The 19,898-nt window shown below is 32.3% G+C and overlaps 4 protein-coding genes across 4 annotated transcripts; all 4 read left to right on the top strand.

Annotated features, from left to right (window-relative positions):
* Positions 1 to 149: 149 nt before the first annotated feature.
* Positions 150 to 2,352, top strand: LOC145642672 (putative B3 domain-containing protein REM15). The gene is made up of 4 exons (XM_081693849.1): positions 150 to 239; positions 338 to 602; positions 1,559 to 1,686; positions 2,095 to 2,352. Exons 1-4 carry the CDS (start codon positions 150 to 152, stop codon positions 2,350 to 2,352), a joined length of 741 nt encoding a protein of 246 aa, XP_081549975.1.
* A 2,693-nt stretch (positions 2,353 to 5,045) lies between these two features.
* On the top strand, positions 5,046 to 5,888 carry LOC145642673 (uncharacterized). The gene has a single exon (XM_081693850.1). It carries the CDS (start codon positions 5,046 to 5,048, stop codon positions 5,886 to 5,888), a length of 843 nt encoding a protein of 280 aa, XP_081549976.1.
* A 1,069-nt stretch (positions 5,889 to 6,957) lies between these two features.
* On the top strand, positions 6,958 to 10,772 carry LOC145641666 (B3 domain-containing protein REM10-like). Its single transcript, XM_081692567.1, has 5 exons — positions 6,958 to 7,177; positions 8,661 to 8,955; positions 9,302 to 9,477; positions 10,148 to 10,384; positions 10,546 to 10,772. Exons 1-5 carry the CDS (start codon positions 7,076 to 7,078, stop codon positions 10,561 to 10,563), a joined length of 828 nt encoding a protein of 275 aa, XP_081548693.1. The 5' UTR covers positions 6,958 to 7,075; the 3' UTR covers positions 10,564 to 10,772.
* Positions 10,773 to 16,056: 5,284 nt separating this feature from the next.
* Positions 16,057 to 17,205, top strand: LOC145641667 (two-component response regulator ORR10-like). Its single transcript, XM_081692569.1, has 3 exons — positions 16,057 to 16,088; positions 16,150 to 16,244; positions 16,364 to 17,205. The coding sequence occupies exons 2-3, from the start codon at positions 16,154 to 16,156 to the stop codon at positions 16,768 to 16,770; spliced, it is 498 nt and encodes a 165-aa protein (XP_081548695.1). The 5' UTR covers positions 16,057 to 16,088; positions 16,150 to 16,153; the 3' UTR covers positions 16,771 to 17,205.
* Positions 17,206 to 19,898: the final 2,693 nt, after the last annotated feature.

Here is a 19,898-nt window from a genome sequence, read left to right on the forward strand (position 1 = left end):
TTCAACAGTGCTTTGACTACACATACACATTTATGTACAGTAATAACGATGGTGTAATAATCAATCAACAGTTACCAATAATACCTCAATAATTGAAGAAACATTCATTTCTCCCAAATTTGAACAAATAACAAATTAAAACTGCTAAAATGCACACTACAAAATTATCATCAGAACAAAATTCTAACAATGGTGCTAAATTCATACAGCCCCTTATCCCGGGTTTCTTCAACACCTTTGTACGTCGTCCCTCCCTTGATTTTATCCCACGTCTTGTTTACCAACTAAGCTAGTTGACATTGACCGTTTATTGTTTACACCTTTGATTTGCATGCAGTCAATTCCGGTGTCATTTATGGAGCGTATAGAGATGAAGCTAGACGGTCATAAACCGGAGGGCGTGAAGCTAGTCACGGACGATAACCACCATTGGGCCGTAAAACTTGAAGGCGGCCGCCGTTTCGGGGATGGTTGGAGGGAATTTTGTGAGCATAATGAGTTGAGTGTTGGTGATTTTTTGGTATTTACACAAATTTCTAAATTGATCTTCAGGGTTACTGTGTATGATCCTACTACTGCCTGTGCGCGCCAATTTAGTAACGGTATTTTCTCCTTTTTTTTATTTTGTTATTTTTTAAATTAAAGTTTTTTCTGATTTAATCAAATCAATGAGAAATTGAAATCTTTAGTGATTTTTTTGTGCTTAAAAAATTTTACTGATTTTATTTTGGAAATCATCAGGAATAACATCTTTGAAGTATCTATATTTCGATTCTATTATTGACAATAAAAATTACTCCAATTTATAAGCTAATTATAAATTTATACGGAGTAATTGATTACGAGTTTTTTACTACTGTGATTAAAACATTTGCACAAGATATTATACGGTTTACCTATGAATGTGTCAATTGTCAATGTGTCAACGAGAGTGAGATCCAACTCAAGTAAAAAAATATTTTTTACTTTTTTTAAGAAAGAAATGACCGAAGTAAATTGGAACATCCTATATAAGAAATTGAGACAAGTAAATTGAGACGGACATAAGTAATTAAATTGTCATTATTATAATGTTTAATATGACGAGAGAATCATTTGTAGAGCCTTCACTAAAGACCTTTTAATTTGTAAGGTATGAAGACATGTAATATAAATAAGGGTCTGTTCACATTTACTGAGCTGAACTGAACTAAACTAATTGGAGCTGAATTGAGCTAAAATGAATATTTTATAAGAGAAGGAAATTAGGAGGTGAACTGAACTGAAATTAAGCTGAAGTGAATATTTTATAAGAGAAGGAAATTAGGAGCTAAACTAAAGTGAAATGAAGCTGAAGTGAACATGCCCCTAGTATGGTAGTGATGGTACTATCATTTCTGGAATCTTGATTGGTGTTTATGAAGATCAAACAATTTAAGGCATTGTTGTTAATTTCAAACTTTCATACAGAGTAAATTTAAATTACTGGTAATTAAGAGGTAAGGAAATTTAGGATTGTGGAATTAGTACACATTTGTTGTCTAGTAGTAAATTATTAACAGTATTATTAATGTGTTAGGGACAAAAAAGAGAGGAAACCCAATGGAAGAAGATGATGCTGCAACGGCACAATTGCCATCAGATGAATCCAAATATCCGACCTACAATGTCACTATCAGTCCTACTGTCATTAAAATGGGTCAAGCGGTAAGTCCATTTACGCCATCGGCCCATATAGCGAACAATGTACATGTTAGCTCACTTTGCAAGTTTTTTAACTTAAAATTTTGAGGTCGTCTTGTGTTCAGTTCCTAGTTTCCTACCAATAATTACTCTAGTCATAAATGACATATCATGTATTTATTGGTAACATACTTTACACCTTGTGTATTATATTGTATCAACATAAGATTTTAAAAAACCAACACGACAACCTCGTTAAAACATAATGTTCAAAATCCCACATTAGAGGTTATTGGGATGATACATACAAGTAATTACTTAATTATGAAGCATTTAGCCACATGTATGTACAAATTCACCCTCCTACTTCATATTGTTCTTCCTACTTTGATCAATTTTGTACCATTTACATACGAGTGTTTCTAAATGTAGTATCTTCCGAAGGGCTTCGTAAAATCAAGCGGTCTATTAAATAGACAATGTTACATGAAGCTCATAGATGGGAAAGGAAAGGCTTGGAAAGTGATGCTAAAGTACAAGAAAAGCAATGGTCAATCCTACATTGGTCAAGGATGGAAAGATTTTCAGATTGCAAACGGCCTCAAGCCTGGACATAATATCGTCTTTCAGTTCCTTCAGGATGGGAAAATGCCTATCTTTAAATGCTTTCAATTTCCAAAGTCACCTTAATTCCTATAAATGCATGTTACACTTGCTTGTATTGTTCTTCCTCTATATATAATGTTCAAACTACGCTTACACATAATAATTCGAGAGTAGATCGATTTATATAAGTATTTTCTTGAGGGAATGAAGTTGACTCGATTATTCAAAGCTTGCTGAACTCTAATTAATTCAGATTTGAACCTCGTTAGACTCCAATTGAGGGTAAAGTTTTATTTACAAATGTTGTTGCACTCTTGAAACTTAATTTTCTTGTTTTTGGTGCAAATATGTTAAAAGATTAATTATTGAAAATAGAGGTGATATACTTCGTATTATAATTTTATTCTAAATTCTAATAGATGTTAAGCATAACACATCTCTTAGCCTAGATTCACCTAGTCATAGAACCACCAAGGCCCCGTACTTTAGAGCTGCTCTGCTTAAAAATAATACTTAATCTGTTCTGTTATGCTCTGCTTCAATCTGCTCTGCTCTGCCTAGAAGCTCAAAAGAACATGGTCCAACTTAAGGATAAAAAATTGCTAAAAATTGAGTCATAGCCAACTTTTTTTTTTTTTTTTTTTTTTTTTTTTTTTTTTTTTTTTTTTCAAATTGGTCTTTGTAACTTTCCACTATCACATATTCATGCACACGTGATTTATGCATCTTCGGTTTAGTTAATCTGCCTCAAACGAGGAAAATCCATAGAAAATTAATTAGGTAGTTTTTACAGATATCATAACTTCTGTATCATTTTTAGACTAAACATGATTTATGCATCTTCAGTTTAGTTAATTTGCATCTTCAGTGTGTTTACAAATTACAACTTAAGGTTTTATGATATAATCTGGTTTTAAGTTTTTAACTAAATTTTGACATAAGGTGAACTAAACGTAGCATAGGTTTGCTAGGAAAAAGGAGATGGAAATAGCATAAGAGAAGAGAGGAGTGTAATTATGAACAAAAAATGAGAATAAAGAAAAACTCTATAAGAGGAGCTTCTACTGAGGGATTGTGCCAACATACAGAAGGCATCTACAAGAACAAAAAATGAGAATAAAGAAAAACTCTATAAGAGGAGCTTCTCCTGAGGGATTGTGCCAACATACAGAAGGCATCTACAAGTGAACAATTAACCGTAGATAACATGAAATTAATAAAATATGATTTATGTTAAATCCACTAGGTGAGAGAAATGAATTAAATACTGTAAAAACTTTTCAAGTAAGGAAATGAAGTAAGTATTTAAAAACGGTCGAAAAAGAAAAGTGGAGCAGGTATTTAAAAACGGAGGGAGTGTTCATTATTATTACTTAGAGATAGAGGTGTTAATTCAAGTGTTTTGGTCGGATTGTCGGATCGGTCGGGTTATATTTCAAACTTGAGGCATACTAAATATTGTGTCCATGTGAGACGAAATATGAATTGAATTTTTTTTTGGACCGTTTCGCATCGGGCCGAGTCGGGTGTGGTTTTGACATCTTAATTTCAGTACAAGTAAATTCAGTTTAGTAAGGATAAGTTCAATTAAATAATTTCAGTTTAGTCTAAATTAGTAATTTTAAAGAAGATATATAACAGAAAATTAGTTTTTAAAAAAAATCGTTTCAATAAAATTAATTTCAATTCAATAAAAATAATTTAAGTTCCGCAAAAATAATTTCAGTTCAACAAAAATAAAGTGAAGTTAACGGGCCTTACTCGTATTATTTTGTATAAAAATCTTTTAGCATTTAATTAAATAATTATGCTGATAAATGTAAGGAAAGTTATTAGAATTTTTATGTTTCCATTTATTTCTATCCATGTATGAGTTGTAACCATATGTAGTGCATGAACCTTTTAACCCAAAAAATAATTTGATATTATCCATTTCCTTACCTATTAAGAACTTTTAAAATTTGATTAACATTGTATTAAATTATCATTTAATACATAATCTGTATTGATATCAATTCACACAAGTCAGTTACAGCCAAATTTTGTGACTTTTTTTTTTTTAAATGAACTTTCTTTACCAAAGTGATTGGTACATAAAATTAAACATGTGAGGATGCCTTTTATGACCTTGTTCAATAAACTCACTAGCTTAGAGATAATATCAGTGACATAGAGTTAACTTAAAAACTCATATGTGATTTGTGACTAATTATTGTTTCACATTAAAAAGGATTTGTGACTAATTATTTTTTCACATTAAAAAGGAGTATAGAAGATGATGAATAACCTTTAAAAAAAACAAAAAACAAAAAGAAGAAGATGATGAATAACAAATAAGTTTGATAAGTTATTACACTAAGTCACTAATAATTACCAATTAATTTTAGGATTTTATCTTATCTGGGATTATAGATGGCCTTAAATGTCCTCCCTTGTTGGCTTAATGGCATAATAAGCTAGTCCATACTTATATTAAGTCTCCCTCCGTCACTTTATTAGATGTCTATTTCTAGCATTTATTACTTACATAATAAAGAGAAGTAGACATCTAATTAAGAGACGGAGGGAGTATTAATTTTCTTTCTACCAAATTAAGTGAACATTAGCTACATACTCTAATTTGGTTAGTAAACGTGATGTATCAGTTGAGTTTTATTTAGTTTTTAACTCATAACTCCTATGATAATTGGCATGAAGAAAATGCTTATAAAGTTGAATTAGCTTAAAAACTATGTTGTGTACATACCCAAGTTGTCCACTCTAATACACTCCAATCAATGGGTTCTATCACACTTTTTGAACTCAATCTCTTTCATTCCATTGATCGTGTTCTCTTTTCAAAGCTAGTTACTACTTTGAAAATACAAGCATCTCAAGCATTGTTGATTATGGCCTTGTTGTTTTGGCTAGAGGATGCAAAACATTGCAAAATCATAAGCAAATTAGCGGATTTATCGGATAACTTTCTTGATGCTGTAGTCAATGAAGTTGTTTTGTGCATCAATTGTCTTAAAACAAAGACACCAACTACTCATAATGGTAGCCTTCATCTCTTGTCAAGAATGATGGACAAAGAAATATCCTTGAAAATAATATGCGACATGAAATACACCGCGATTAGTTGTGTAAAAGCTTATCTAAATGATGTTTGTGCTTGGATTTTTACTGACATTTTAATGCAAGTTTTGCAAATGTCCTCTAATTTGACCCTCAACCGTCCTCTTTTTGTTCCCGGTTTTCCTCATCCTACCTTCGGTCCACTTGAAATATCTATCGTACCTATAAATGCTATTGTTCCTAGTAAAGGGTTATGGGGTTGGAAATTAGAATTCGAAGCTCCAATTGAAGATAGGACCCTATTCCTCACATTTTCACGAGGTTTTCCGGTTTCTCAAGAGGAAGTGATGCAATTTTTTACACAAATGTGTGGAAATTGTATAGAGAGCTTTGAGATGGAAGTGGTTAATAATCACTCATCAAAGGTACAATCTTTGTATGCTCGAATGGGGCTACGTTGTGTTGCCTACATGGATCAAATTATGAGAGGTAAACATCTTGCTATGTTTCGTTCAAAAGGTAAACATATTTGGGCTAGAAAGTTTGAGCGACGTGACCTCTAGTTTGAGGGGTCATGCATGGTTACTTTGGTTAATAATGTAACAACGAAAGGAATAAACGCTACCTAATGAATAAGTTTAATTTGAAGAGTATTGTGTCCTTTATCTGTTATACTATGGGTTTTTTTTTTTTTTGTTTGTTTGTTTGTTTGTTTGTAAATACTACTATGCGTCTCTTTTAAATGGAAAAATCCCGGTTTCTCATGGTGAGAAACGAAATTTGTTTCTCATGAGGGCATTTTCGTGAATAAATCAACAACTTTTTCATTATTGTGGGCCCCACAGTTGAATAAAGTTTTTGATTTATTTACGAAAATGTCATGTGAGAAACCAAATTTGTTTCTCACCATGAGAAACTGGGGCACCCTCCATTTATACTATGGTTTTTTTTTTTTTTTTTTTTTTTTTTTTTTTTTTTTTTTTTTTTTTGTAAATACTACTATGCGTCTTTTTTAAATGCAACACTTTGATTTTTATACTATTTATATACCCTATTTTGACTAGCTTTTTATTGATTTATGGTTAAAGAAAATATAGTCATGTGACTCATGTCTAGGATATATGGACCAAGTCCTAAAATATAAGATTTGGAATTGGAACCATTGGATATCGATTTCGGTTCCAATTTCGAGTATCCACTTATATATATATTTGTTAGAATGTAATACAAATTATAATATTTATCTAGGTCTATTTTCATTTATTACTTATATATTTATTTTATAAAATTTATTTAGCTTAACAAATGCAGCATAATCGGGTATTTAAACGGTTTCGGTTCCAAAAATTTGAGAATTGAAATTAGTTATTACCGGCTCTTTAATTTAATATCCGACCATTGAAATTAAATCACCAGATTCAATTCCAGCTCCGAACCTGCCTATTCCTAACCAGTTCCAATTCTAATTCTAGGTGCTCGATGATAGAGTATAAAACATATTCCTGGGCCTCAACCATCAGCTTAATCTTTTGGTTGAGTTGGTCCTTTAACATGGTATCGGAGCCAACGTGACACAAAGGTCACGGGTTCGAATTTTTGCTCACCCTTAGGGAGAGCTGTGAGCACGAGGCACACGTCACGTTAGACATGAAGTACGTAGCGTGTTTGAGCAATTTAATCTAGCATAGTGGTTTATATAGTGCTTGGAAACTCTGGTAGGTTCCAAAGTTCGGTTACTGTTGCAAAACACATGCAAAAGATGGTAAAACCATCAAAATCAGAACTGAAGAGTTGCAGCATTAATGGCGCTCGATTCATGCAGCCCCTCCTTCCTGATTTCCTCAACTCCTTCGTATGTTTCTCCCTTAGCTCAGCAACTTTCATTCTTGTTTAGTACTAACTCTAAATTAGGTGACATATTTTGAATTTTGTCTTTTGTAATTTATTGAAATGAAAAATATGATGTTAAATCTGTTATAACTCTCTTAAGGTGTATTTTCAATTTATAAAATTTCAATAGTTTTAATTGTTGATAATTAGAGAATCTACAAATGAATTTATGGAAAGTGATTTTGACATACCACCAATTGATTTTGGCACACCCTTATACGAGAATGACATAGATAATTATACTCTCGCATAAGGTCATAAGGGTGTGTCAAAATCAATTTTGGTTTTGGTGTGCCAAAATCATTTCATGAATTTATGCATGAAATAACTTAATATTCCCTCCATCCCTTTTTTAAATGCCTAGTTCTCTTTATTATGTGAATAATAAATGCTAGAAATAAGTATCTAATTTAAATAGGCGTGTATTTCAATATGGAGAGTGTACTCCCTTTGTTTTAAAATGATTTCCAATTTAAATAGGCGTATCTGTCAATACATAATTTTGATGTATAATATTTTTAATTGTTAGAGGACCAACTCAACCATATAGCTCATGGTTGAGGTTAAAGAATATGTTTTATACTCTTTCACTCCCTCTCACATGAAAACACAGGCCCACCCATACTTGGTGCGAATCAATTCCACTTTGAAGGAGGGGCGGATGAGATTCGAATCTGTGACCTTTGTGTCACGCGGGCTCTAATACCATGTTAGAGGACCTACTCAACCAAAAGCTTAAGGTGATGGTTGAGGTCCAGAAATATGTTTTATACTCTATCATTAATGTACATAAATTACTGACATTAATCAAAGTGGTCAAGTGGATTATGTAAGTAGTGCAAAAGGCTAAATTGAGACATTTCTTTTGATATGGATGGAGTAAAAAGAAATGCGTTAACTAATTTAAACGAAAGAAGTAGGGGTCTAAGTTAAGCATTATTGAGGCCATCAAAAAATTTTAAGCATTAATGAACATTGGAGCATGTTAAGTCAAAGGCAAAACAACTACTTTGTACAAAAATCGAATGAAAAATAAGAGCTTGTCCGGGCCAGTTCTCTCAGCGATTATCAAAACCGTTTATCACATGTCATTTTCGTAAATAAATCAACAACTTTATTCAATTATGGAGCCCACATTAATAAAAAAGTTATTGATTTAATTACAAAAATGTCATGTGATAACAGTTTTTATTTCAAACTTGTATTTTTTGAAGGAAAATTTGTCTAGAAGGAACATATATGTTCACTTATTTGTTTAGAAGAAACTTATAAGTTTGTTTTGTTGTTTGGGGGGACTTTTAGGTCACTTTAAATATAGAGGGTCCTTCTAATAAGTGAACATATATGTCCTTTGTAGACAAATTTTCCTTTCTTGAATAACAATAATATGAAGTATCATTGACGGCCTATATCGATATCCTTGCTTCATTTGCATTTGAATGCAGTCATTTCCATTGTCATTCTCAAGGAAGCTGAAGGAGTTGCAGGGTTGTCCATCCTCGACGGTGGTGTTGACAACAAAGGGTCAGCCTCACCGTCATTGGATTGTAGAAATCGAAGGTGGTCGCCATTTGTTAGATGGTTGGAAGAAATTTTGTGTTGATAATCAGTTGGAAGTGAATGATGTTTTGGTATTTGTATATCAAAACAGCTTTATCTTCTGTGTCTCTGTCTATGACTCTGTTACCAAATGCGAGCTAAGATTTTCGTTGTCCTCCGATCACCATATTAAGCTCAATGGTACCTTCTACATAGCTTAGCTTCCTTATTTAACTTTTCTTCATTTTTTATAAGTTTTATACTTGACGTAATGTTGCATTGATATTCTCAAATAATTTGTTGTGTAACATTGATATTACAAAGTGTTAAAACAAATATGAAATAGATGAAGTGAAATCAACAAAAAAGTGTGTTGTCAACCATAAAGTGTTCCATAAAAAGGCACACGTCTTATGTATTTTCATGTCAACCAAATGACCACTTAATTAAATTTTCGAATCATGTCATCATGATACTGCTATTGCTTAAACACTATGCTATTGGTGGTATTCATATTTTGATGCTTAACATAGTTTGTTCACTATAGGCTCAAGAAAGGAAAGATCCAAATTGAACATTCGATCTACTACTTTGTCAACTCGTAAAAGGAAACGGCAGGACTCTGAAACTGAAATTGCAACTTCATCAGTACCAAATAGGCAATGCCAATCCCCAAGCTGCCATATCACTCTCACTTCCTATAGTATAGAAAAAGGCATTGTTGTAAGTTTTTCATTAACATTTACTCGCAAGTAGCCTATTATTTTACTTTCCAAGAATTTTGTTCTGATTTCTTCTGCCTATGCATATTTATTTATCTGTTGTTTTTTTTTTTGCAAAGTATGATCTTATACTAACTTGTAATGTATGACTGTATGAGAATAATGAGCACCGAAACTACACCTTGTGAACCTCAAAGTTTCCTTACTCCCTCGAGGTTAGGGTACTTACATACGAACTCCGTATATGTTGGATTAGACCCTACAGAGTCCTTAGCGTAACATATTTATGTATTCCTAGTTTTGCAGACTTGCAGTAAGTTAAATTTCATATTGATTGATGAAGTATTTTATTTGCATCAAATGAGGATTCTAAGCAATGTTTATAGCTCAAAGATCATAATCCAATGCCTTTTTTTGTTATTGCAATACGATATTAAATGTCACAGTATACTTAGGATCGATAACTATCTCCACTTGTGTCTCTTGTCAGTCTGTGACTTGTTTGATCAACATGCTTTCAGAATATCCACAGGAGAAACCAGCATCTGTCGCGCATAGTATTGCATATTATCTGCTGATACACTTACCTGTTACATAAGTAGCTGTAAAATTGCAGATCATTTTACAAATCACCTATTAGTCTTCTGATAGTTCATGAAAAATAAGTGCAGTATCTTCCTAAATCTTTTGTGGTATCAAGTGGTCTCCGAAGGATGTGCTGTAACACGAGGGTCATAGATGGAAAAGGGAGGTCTTGGCAAGTGAAGCTAAATTACTGGAAATGTAACGGTCAAGCATATATTAGTAAAGGATGGAAACAGTTTCAAGTTGCTAACAATTTAAAGCCAAAAAATGTCATCAGTTTTCGGGTTCTTGAAGCTGGAAAATGTCCTGTCCTGAAATGCTATGTAAGTATGCTTTTCCTTAAAAGATCCTATTTTAATCAACTTAGTATTTTCCTTTAAACTGATGAATTCAAGTTTCCCTTGAATCTATGGATTGTTATTTGTTAAGACGAAAGAATTGCATTACTGAATTTTAAGTGAATTTATTGATAATATTTGAGCAGATATCAACTCGAGCATAGTATAATTTCAGAAAAGGTTACTCTTTTGGCTAAATTACTAGTTCCGGAATCAACATAGACTCAGCTCGATCCATTCTCTTGAGGGTGCTGGAATGTTAAAGAAATGTTGCCTATGTTGCTACTAGCTTGGTAAACATAATTAGCTGATTAGTGTTCATATTAAGATCGGTATGTAGTTATGTACTATAACAAGATAAGTTCTTATGCTAGACTAAGCAAAACATAACAGCTATTGATATTATGCTGGCTATACCTTGTGGTTTTTCCGCGTGCTAAATCTACATTGTTGTTTGTTATTAGTACTTCTGTATAAAATTGCACCCCATTCCAACGAATGTAGCATGTAGTCCTTGCTATAAAGTTGTTTCGAATTAAGTACATGAATGCTTAATCTCCTTCACCCCAAAGAAGTCCTTATTTACTCCACACAAGCTTTCGTGGATGAATTTACCAAGGTAAGTACTCCAGGCACAAGGTGATTAAGTACCGGATAGTTGGCTTCCCTTGTCTCATGATTCCGGCCACCATAGTGTTGGGATTATTGGCATTTCCTTCCATTGATCGGAATAGAAGCAGCTAGCATTCGCGAAGCAGTTCATGATAAGCTTAATAGAAGGATCATCAAAGCCACGTCTAATTTTGAACAGAAATCGTTGTCTTCCGATTGATCTCATATTCGGCTATATTTTAGACATCTCATATTCTCATCAACTATTAGCCAGTCCCAAACACATTAATATGTTTTTCTTCTTACTATTTTTTGTGAATTTATTACATTCAAAATAGAGGTGATAGGCTTGGCTCACTTGATATTGGGCCCAAAAGTCCATCACCTAGCCTAAAAGCCCTTTAATGTGGTCCAGTTTTAAGTCGACGATGGCCCTTTGATTTGTCAGCTCTACTTTAATTTAATTACAAACTTCAATTAAAGAAATACTGTGAGTCTGTGACATGTGATGATGTGAATAAATAATCAACTAGTAAAAGTAAAACCAATTAATTTGGAAATTACTATGGAAAAATGAGATTGGGAGAAAATTGATGTATATTAATATGAATTCGATTGGATTAGCTTGTGACTTCTTGGGTTTAATTGAAATATTTACTACTTCTATAATACGAAAACAAATCAAATAGACACAACACGAAAATGAATCAATCCAGTATGAGCCTTTCAGAAGCTCGGCATGACATGTCATAAGGCATTATCTTAATCTAGCACGAGTACGATTAGGGATGACAATTCAATCCGAGTTTGATTGGAATCCAACTCGATCCGAAGAATAAAATTCAATCCAAATCTGTTTAAAAGTAGTCCGAATCCAAATCCAAATAAGAGGCGAATTGGATTTGGACCCTACGTAAAGTCTGACCTAGTTTAACCCGAGACAATATTTTTTGTTTTTTTTTTTTTTTTTTTTTTTTTTTGGTGTTCCATCCGGTTCACCCTTTGGGCTAATCCGGATTCGGGGATCAGTTTTGGGTGGTTAGGTTCCAGTCCCCTCCCGATTGTTGTTGCGGGGGATCGAACACGGGTCCTCCCTACCAAGTGTAGTCCCAATCACCACTACACCAACAACCAATTGGTTTAACCCGAGACAATATGATATAATAAATAAAGTTTATTAGGGAAAATTTATGCAATTATAGGTACATCACACATTACAAAAAAGAAATAAAGTATGCGGATCATTTAAAGGTCTGAAAAACGGATCAAATTCGAATCCTAAAATTACGAGTTGGATCGAACTCAGATTTGGACTTTTCGAATTTGGATTCAGATCCGAGTCCAGAGTCCATTTAGTAAACGGATCGGATTCAGATTTAGGTACATCCGACCCAAATCCTATCCGTTTTCATTCCTAAGTACGATGTACCAACCCAGTCCATTTTTGGCCAATTAAAGAAAAAAATATATATTATCATGTAACCTGGATCGCACATGATTCATATTTATGAAAGATTAACACAACCTACCGTAACACAAGTTTTTCTTGAATCATTCCTAACCCGACTCACTTGATTACGAGGCATAACCTATGACACGTGGATTTGCCTAGTTCGATCTATGTCCAACTCTACTTCTACTTCCACACGCGGGAAGCCACGAATATAATTATGATCCACGTATCCCGAGGACGGGCCCTTAACCTGACCTCATCTTCTCCCAAAAAAAAAAAAAAAAAAAAGTTGAAACTAATGTGAGCCCCATGCTCTAATTAAAATCAATCCGATTCGGAAATAGAATGGTCATAAGGAGACAACGATAAGAATGATAATAGGGTGAACTGTCACAGCAATATCATTCATGCTGGGCCTCCTGTTAGCATCCCCAGATTTGAAGCAAGATTTTCCAAAGGATCTGGAAGGATCCACCAAGGAACCGGGGATAGCCTTTTGTTTGTTTTTTTTTTTTTTCAAGGAGAATATTATTTATTGTTTCTTTTCTAAAGAAGATTTACCCTCAATAAAGTAGACTTTGTTAACGACTTTCTCCTTCATTTCCAACCATGTAATATTCCCATGTGCGAACGTACGTTTTCAATTTTTTGATTCTTATATGTCTAGGTGGTATAAAATATAAATCGATGATTAATAATACGAGTCCATATTTTTATTTATTTTTTTAATGGTAAGAATGATCGTGACAAAACCTCAACTTTTTCGGGTTTTCAAATTTAGTATTTACGGACCAGACACTTTAAAGAATGGACATAGAGGAGAGGGTAAGAGAATCCTTACCCCCAATTATAATCATCACTTTGATAGGATTCGAACCTCATACCTCTAATACATATTATCATACTTATATAATGTTTGCTAATTGAATTAAAATTTTATGTACGACGTTGTAATTATTTTAGGTATACTGTCACATTTTGATCTCCTCTAAACACCAAGTGTAGATGTTGTGTTCAATAACAAGGTTAATTAAATCACCGCTCATATATTTGAAACTAGTTATTTGCCCGAGCAACGCTCGGATGTTCACTAATTTATATATATATATATATATATATATATATATATATATATATATATATATATATATATATATATATATATATATATATATATATATATATATATATATATATATATAAATTACTATGACTCTATGTTGTTAGTGTTTATAATCTTTTTTAATCAGCAATCTCACTTTTCTTTATTATATATAATGTAAAAAAAAAATATTTATTTTAAGTAGTTGTAATTGTTCTATTGTTTGGGTTATTGCTTAGGTGGTAGATTTTTTTTAAAGATACATTATCTTAATTTTTTAAACCAAAAATAAATAAAGTTTTTAGAGGGAATAATTAAAAAAAAAATAAAGAAGTTTTTGGAGGGAATAATTCAAAAAAAAAATAAAGAAGTTTTTGGAAGGAAATTTTTTAATATAAACGCAATACGTGTACTTTAGGGATAAGGCTGGTAATTACTTTAGTATATCGTAACTATTGATTAGTAAGTTGTACAACTGTCAAACCTAATAAAATGGTTGAAAAATCTAAAGATGGGTGGATGAGTATACATGAGCAATTGGGAACAATAATGAACAAAATTTTATAAAATACTTGTTGCACTTGTCAAGTTGATTTGCACTTGAGGTAAAAACTTTGGTGACAACAAGTGTATAGTACATTAAACTATAATGTACAATTAGAGTAAGCAATAAGTGATACGATACGACAATATTCGATACGCTCTAGACAAGAAAAAAAAGGGTTATTGTGAAAATACGTGAGTAACTCTTTTTGTTAAGGTACGTGAGTAACTCTTTTTGTTAAAGGACCAACTCGATCAAAAGTTTACGTTTTCGAACTCGTGAGGCCGTGATCTTTGAATTGTGTCACGTTGGCTCTGATACCATGTTATAGAACCAACTCAACCAAAAGGTTAAGCTGATGGTTGAGACTTGAGAATATGTTTTATAATCTATCACTTTCTAATACTAGAATAAAAACAACATAACATGACACTTTTGCTTGCTCAATTAATAGTTTTGAGCTTTTAATGTAGCGTTTAACATGATTGATGTTAGCTTTGATTTATGATACGTATATTACTTCATACTTTGTATATCTTAAGAAATGATTTTCTGGGGTAAGTTTTAGGGCCTGTTCTCTTACATTGAAATTCAGTTCAGTTTAGCTTAGTTCTGTTCAGTTCAGTTCAGTTCAGCTCCTAATTTCCTTCTCTTATAAAATATTAAGTTCAGTTCAGCCCAGTTCAGCTCAGTTCAGCTCAATTAAGTTCAGTTCAGCTGAGTTCAGTCAATAAGAACAGGCCCTTATAGCATCTTCAATAGACGTACAATAGTAAGTTACAGTGCTTTGTAGCTTTCTTTGCCTCATTATTTTTAAGGTACGACACTTGATAGTTATTAAGTGTTCCAATGGTGAGCTATAACATCTTTTAGCTTGCAATTGTTAAATTAAAATAAAATCAAATAGCTGTACATATATATGTCACAATATGATTGAAGTTTAGTTGTTTATTTTTTTCAATAAAGCATGTAGCTTGTTTTGGCTACAATAGCTTATTTTAATAGAATATTATAAAAATAAAAAAAATAAAAAAAATAGAGAAAAGTTACTAAAAGGGGAAACGTTTTATTTATTTAAACACAGCCGGCGAAGAAAAATGTTTCATTTATTTAAACATGAAAAAAAAGATTACACTCGGTATACAATACTAATTGTATGTGTACCTTATTATTAAGATGAAGGGGTTGGTGGCGATTAACATTACAAAAGGAGCAATTTAGGTATTTCACTAGATGAAATGGGTATCATTAGATAACCTTAATCAATAAATAATATCATAAACAACCAAACCTTAACCAAAAAAAATATATTGAAAAGTTATCATTTACCTATGGGGCATCCTAAGTGACATCAAACAAGCATGACATACTAATTCAAAATAAAACGTTTCTTAAAATAGGATAGGTTAGTTGATAAACCTAATTACAAATTTTTAATTAGAATAAATCCCATTAATTAAATAAAATCCAATACTTAAAACCCATAAAGAAAAGGTCAAAAGCCATGCCCATTCACCACACAACATGGGTGTGATGGTGGCTTATCCTTATATCGAAGAGTCAAACAAATCCACCCAAAACCCAAGATATCTTGATCTTGGTATAGCATATATTTTCTATTTTGACGAAGATTTTCTAATCTTAGAAAATCAAGAATAAAGATATTGCTAAAAAGACTCGTACCAAAATTATTAAATTTAAATTCAAACTTTTTAATCAAATTCAAACTTTATTTTATTTTTAATTTAATCGACCCCACAAAATAAAATATGCCGACAAAAGAAATCCCGCAGATCCTCCTACGTATCCCTTCGAATCTCTTTCCTCAACTGTCCAAATCTCCTGAATCATTAATTTTTCTTACCCTCTTAAATAAAACCCCCCAACACATTACCTTATTTCCATCATTCCTATTCTCATTCTCTCTTCTTTACCTTTCTCTCCCTTTGCCTTTACTATTTTTCCGTCCTCCGGTTTTTTTTTAAGTGTTACACTTTCTTTCATTCGTCGCTAAAGCTCAAGTTGGAAGATAAAATTTAATCGATGGATACCCAATTTCATGTTCTTGCTGTCGATGATAGCATCATTGATAGGAAATTGATTGAGAGACTCCTCAAAACTTCTTCATTTCAAGGTACTTTAATTTTTCTTAACTTTAATGGTGTGGCGAGTCACATATAAGAATTTTAATTTTTTTTGTTGCGTGTTTGTTTTTTCATGTTATCTGACCTTTGAATTCGTTATTTTTTACAGTTACCGCAGTCGATTCACCAAACAAGGCTCTAGAATTTCTGGGTTTGAGAGGAAATCAAGGGAGTTTCGACGAATCATTAGCAAACAAAGTTAACATGATAATCACAGACTACTCAATGCCAGGAATGACAGGGTATGAATTATTAAGGAAAATCAAGGAATCAGAAAGATTTAGGGATATTCCAGTTGTAATTATGTCTTCAGAAAATATTCCTGCAAGAATTAACAGGTGTTTGGCTGAAGGAGCAGAGGAATTCTTCTTGAAACCTGTGCAATTATCTGATGTTGATAAGCTTAAACCCCATTTGTTGAAGAGCAAAGTTAAGGATTTTTGCAAGTTTCAACAACATAGAAGGTTGTTAACTTGGTATTCTCATGCTCAAAATTTATGCCAAAGATGCATATAAGTTTCAAATTATATTCGAGTTTTGAATGAGATGGATAGAATTTCAAGTTGTTTGACTTGAATTGGAGATTGGGCTTTCGGAGATGGGTCAAGGAGGTTCAGATGCACGCAACCTTATGGCTAATCAGCATCGACGGAATTAAAGTGGGTTTTTCGGGTTGATCCATAAGCAAGCTAATTGGAGATTATATTGGCTTTTGAAATGGCCCAATTAGTACATGGTGTATCATCAAACAAAATTGTAGATGTGAATTTTCTTAACTTTAGTCAAAATCGAAATTAGAGGTGTTAATTTTTATTCGCGACAATATTCTTTTAGATTGTTTGAGAGGAATTTTTGTTCATGGTCCTCTTTTTAGATCTGTATCTGTATATATCCAGACCTAAGTGAATAATTTGCAATAACATTAACAATGAATTTTTGTTCTTTGTGCAAGATTTTGAGGTTCATCCTCTTTTATTTTTCTTGTAACCTTTACCAAATTTTATTAGAATAATCAGAACAATCAATAAAATTTCAATTACTAGACGTAGAATAACTTCTTTGTACAAACTTTGGAAGGTCAAAATTACTCGTGACATCATTTAAAATAATTGTACACGGTTTAATGGTAAAAAAACTTCTTTTCCCATTTAAAAAATGCGATTAAGCATCTTTATCATCGGAGATCCTTACAATCAGTACGGGTAATTAAAAGTTGACGAAAATTAACTATTATTCGGTATGACATAAATTAAGATTATAGAGAATATTTATTTCTTTTTTGTTACTCTTGGCTAATAGAAAACCATATTTTAGGGAACCAAATAATCCTGTTGAGATCTGCAATCGTGGCCTTGTTATCAATAAAAGTATCTTTTGCGCTGGATATAATTGATTTTTCTTAAGAATCGAAACCCAACAACCACTTGGTGAAATTAGTTGGAACAATACGGTATGGATTATATTGTAAGGAACATTATTTGTTTTATTATCAACCTTCAAAGCAATTGCTTTTGGTAATGGCTCCAGCTATTAAAATTAAGAGCATTTAATAAAATTAAATTTTAAATGGCTTCTAGGAAATTGTTACTCAAGTTCATTATTAGCCTGTTCTGTTCAGCTTAATTTCAGTTCAGTTCAGTTCAGTTCAGCTCCAATCAATTCAGTTCCTAGTTTTTTTCTCTCATAAACAATTCATTTCAGCTCTGGTTCAGTTCAGTTCAATCCAGTTCAACCTTAATCAATTCAATTTAATTGTTTTCAGTAAATCGAAACAGGACCTTAAATCATCCATTTAATAATTTAGTTTAGCTAAATGATAAAGGGAGAAAAGCAATATTATGCTGGCTATTAATTATACCGTTGTCTCACATTAACTTCCAAAACTTATCATGTTTATTATTTTCGACTTTTACAAATCAATCACATAAGCTTAAAAAAGTAGGTGAAAATTAGGGCAAAAACACAAAGTTCACACATTTCAATTTGGTTTAGTTTGTTTTTAGAAAATCGAATTACTATTTGGTTTGGTTTTGACCGAATAGTAATTCGGTTTGGGCTAAAAACCGTAAACCGAACTTTTACCCTATATTCAATACCTATTATTGATTTTCAAATGTTGAAGTGATTTGATGTGCAATTATGAAGTTGAATTTATTATTCCAATTAATCAAATTATAAAAAAAATGTAATTGATGAATTCATTATTGAAAAAAGGTGTTTTCAAATTATTTTTATTATATGTTCTAATTATTGTTTTTGTGTTATTTTCTAAGGTTGAGGATGATGTTATTTTGAACAATTATTGTTTCGTACAGGCACGTGTACCATTCGCATGGTACACCCGAAAAAACATTACCCTATAAATTAAAGAACATAACTTATAAATAAAAGATCATTACATATAAATGGAACAACATTACTTATAAATAAAAGAACATACACTAGTAGAAAAAATGTAATGGCAAGCGGTTCAAACCCCCTAATGGCAAGCGGTTTTGAACCGCATGGGCTTAGGGGGCTTGCCAATATCCATTTAAATGGCAAGTGGTTCAGAACCGCTTGCCATAGGGGAGAATGGCAAGCGGTTTGGCGCCAAAACTACTTGCCATTTGCACTTGACATAATATTATGTCAAGTGTAATGGCAAGCGATTTTGACGCCAAACCGCTTGCCATTTGTTTAATATTTTTTTTCCAAAATTAATATTAATTAATAATAATAGTATTAGTGACTTGTTTTGATATAAATATTAATCTGTCATTATAAAAATTATTATTATTATTATTAATTAATTAATATTAATAATAATTAAAATATTACAAATTTAAGAATAATAATACAATAACAACAATAAAATGCATAATAATAAAATTTATAACACTCACAAATAATATATAGTACTAATTATATATAATTAATGTACATATAAAAAAAAAAAAATAGTAACTAAATATTGTTCATATATAATAACAAAAAAAACTCAGCTCACTAATATAATTCTACCTAGATGCCATCAAATGTCACGAAGAAAGCCCACATTTATTCTACTGCTTATATAACCTATAAATAAAAAGGAAAATTTGTAATTATTAATCCCAACTTTAGGCTATTTACTTTGAGTAATCCCAACTATCCATTATTCGTGAATAATCCCAATTTTGGGGGGTATTGATTTTTATCAGGTCCAAATGACCGATTACCTGAAGAGAAGGTGTTTTTTTTTTTAAAAAAAAAAAAATCGCCACATGTCAAGCTCTAAATGGTCCAAAAAATGTCCTAAAAAAATTGTCAATCCACGACTGCTTCTACCCCCAGCCCTAAACAACTGGCGACTGCTTCCACCCCTAGCCGGCGACGCAACCGACGCTGACAACCTTCCCTTATCCCGAAAAATCCCTCCCTCGCTGAGGCCCAACCCCCTTATAAGAAAATACCTCCCAAACAACCCATTGCGAACCACTATCCCCCGCTTGCTTCCGCCGCAAAAATTGAACCCTAACCCACTGGCTACTGCAAATTTGCCCAAAAAACCACCATTATTGCTTGGTGTGCGCGTTGCATGGTCTTCCTGGTGCGTGCATCGCGGTGGAGCAGCCAAATCAAAGAAGTGGAAGGGAAGGGTTGTTTTACAGGTCGGGGGAAAG

This window comes from Chenopodium album, chromosome 8 (assembly GCF_948465745.1).
Source record: "Chenopodium album chromosome 8, dcCheAlbu1.1, whole genome shotgun sequence".
Taxonomy (NCBI): domain Eukaryota; kingdom Viridiplantae; phylum Streptophyta; class Magnoliopsida; order Caryophyllales; family Amaranthaceae; genus Chenopodium; species Chenopodium album.

Bases quoted from the DNA above. Each gene is read 5' to 3' on its own strand.
- LOC145642672 (XM_081693849.1), top strand. From the start codon at position 150: ATGCACACTACAAAATTATCATCAGAACAAAATTCTAACAATGGTGCT. The intron at 603-1,558 runs GTATTTTCTCCT...TTAATGTGTTAG, and splicing joins TGCGCGCCAATTTAGTAACG to GGACAAAAAAGAGAGGAAAC. The intron at 1,687-2,094 runs GTAAGTCCATTT...TTCTAAATGTAG, and splicing joins TCATTAAAATGGGTCAAGCG to TATCTTCCGAAGGGCTTCGT.
- LOC145642673 (XM_081693850.1), top strand. From the start codon at position 5,046: ATGGGTTCTATCACACTTTTTGAACTCAATCTCTTTCATTCCATTGAT.
- LOC145641666 (XM_081692567.1), top strand. From the start codon at position 7,076: ATGCAAAAGATGGTAAAACCATCAAAATCAGAACTGAAGAGTTGCAGC. The intron at 7,178-8,660 runs GTATGTTTCTCC...ATTTGAATGCAG, and splicing joins CTGATTTCCTCAACTCCTTC to TCATTTCCATTGTCATTCTC. The intron at 9,478-10,147 runs GTAAGTTTTTCA...AAATAAGTGCAG, and splicing joins GTATAGAAAAAGGCATTGTT to TATCTTCCTAAATCTTTTGT.
- LOC145641667 (XM_081692569.1), top strand. From the start codon at position 16,154: ATGGATACCCAATTTCATGTTCTTGCTGTCGATGATAGCATCATTGAT. The intron at 16,245-16,363 runs GTACTTTAATTT...TATTTTTTACAG, and splicing joins CAAAACTTCTTCATTTCAAG to TTACCGCAGTCGATTCACCA.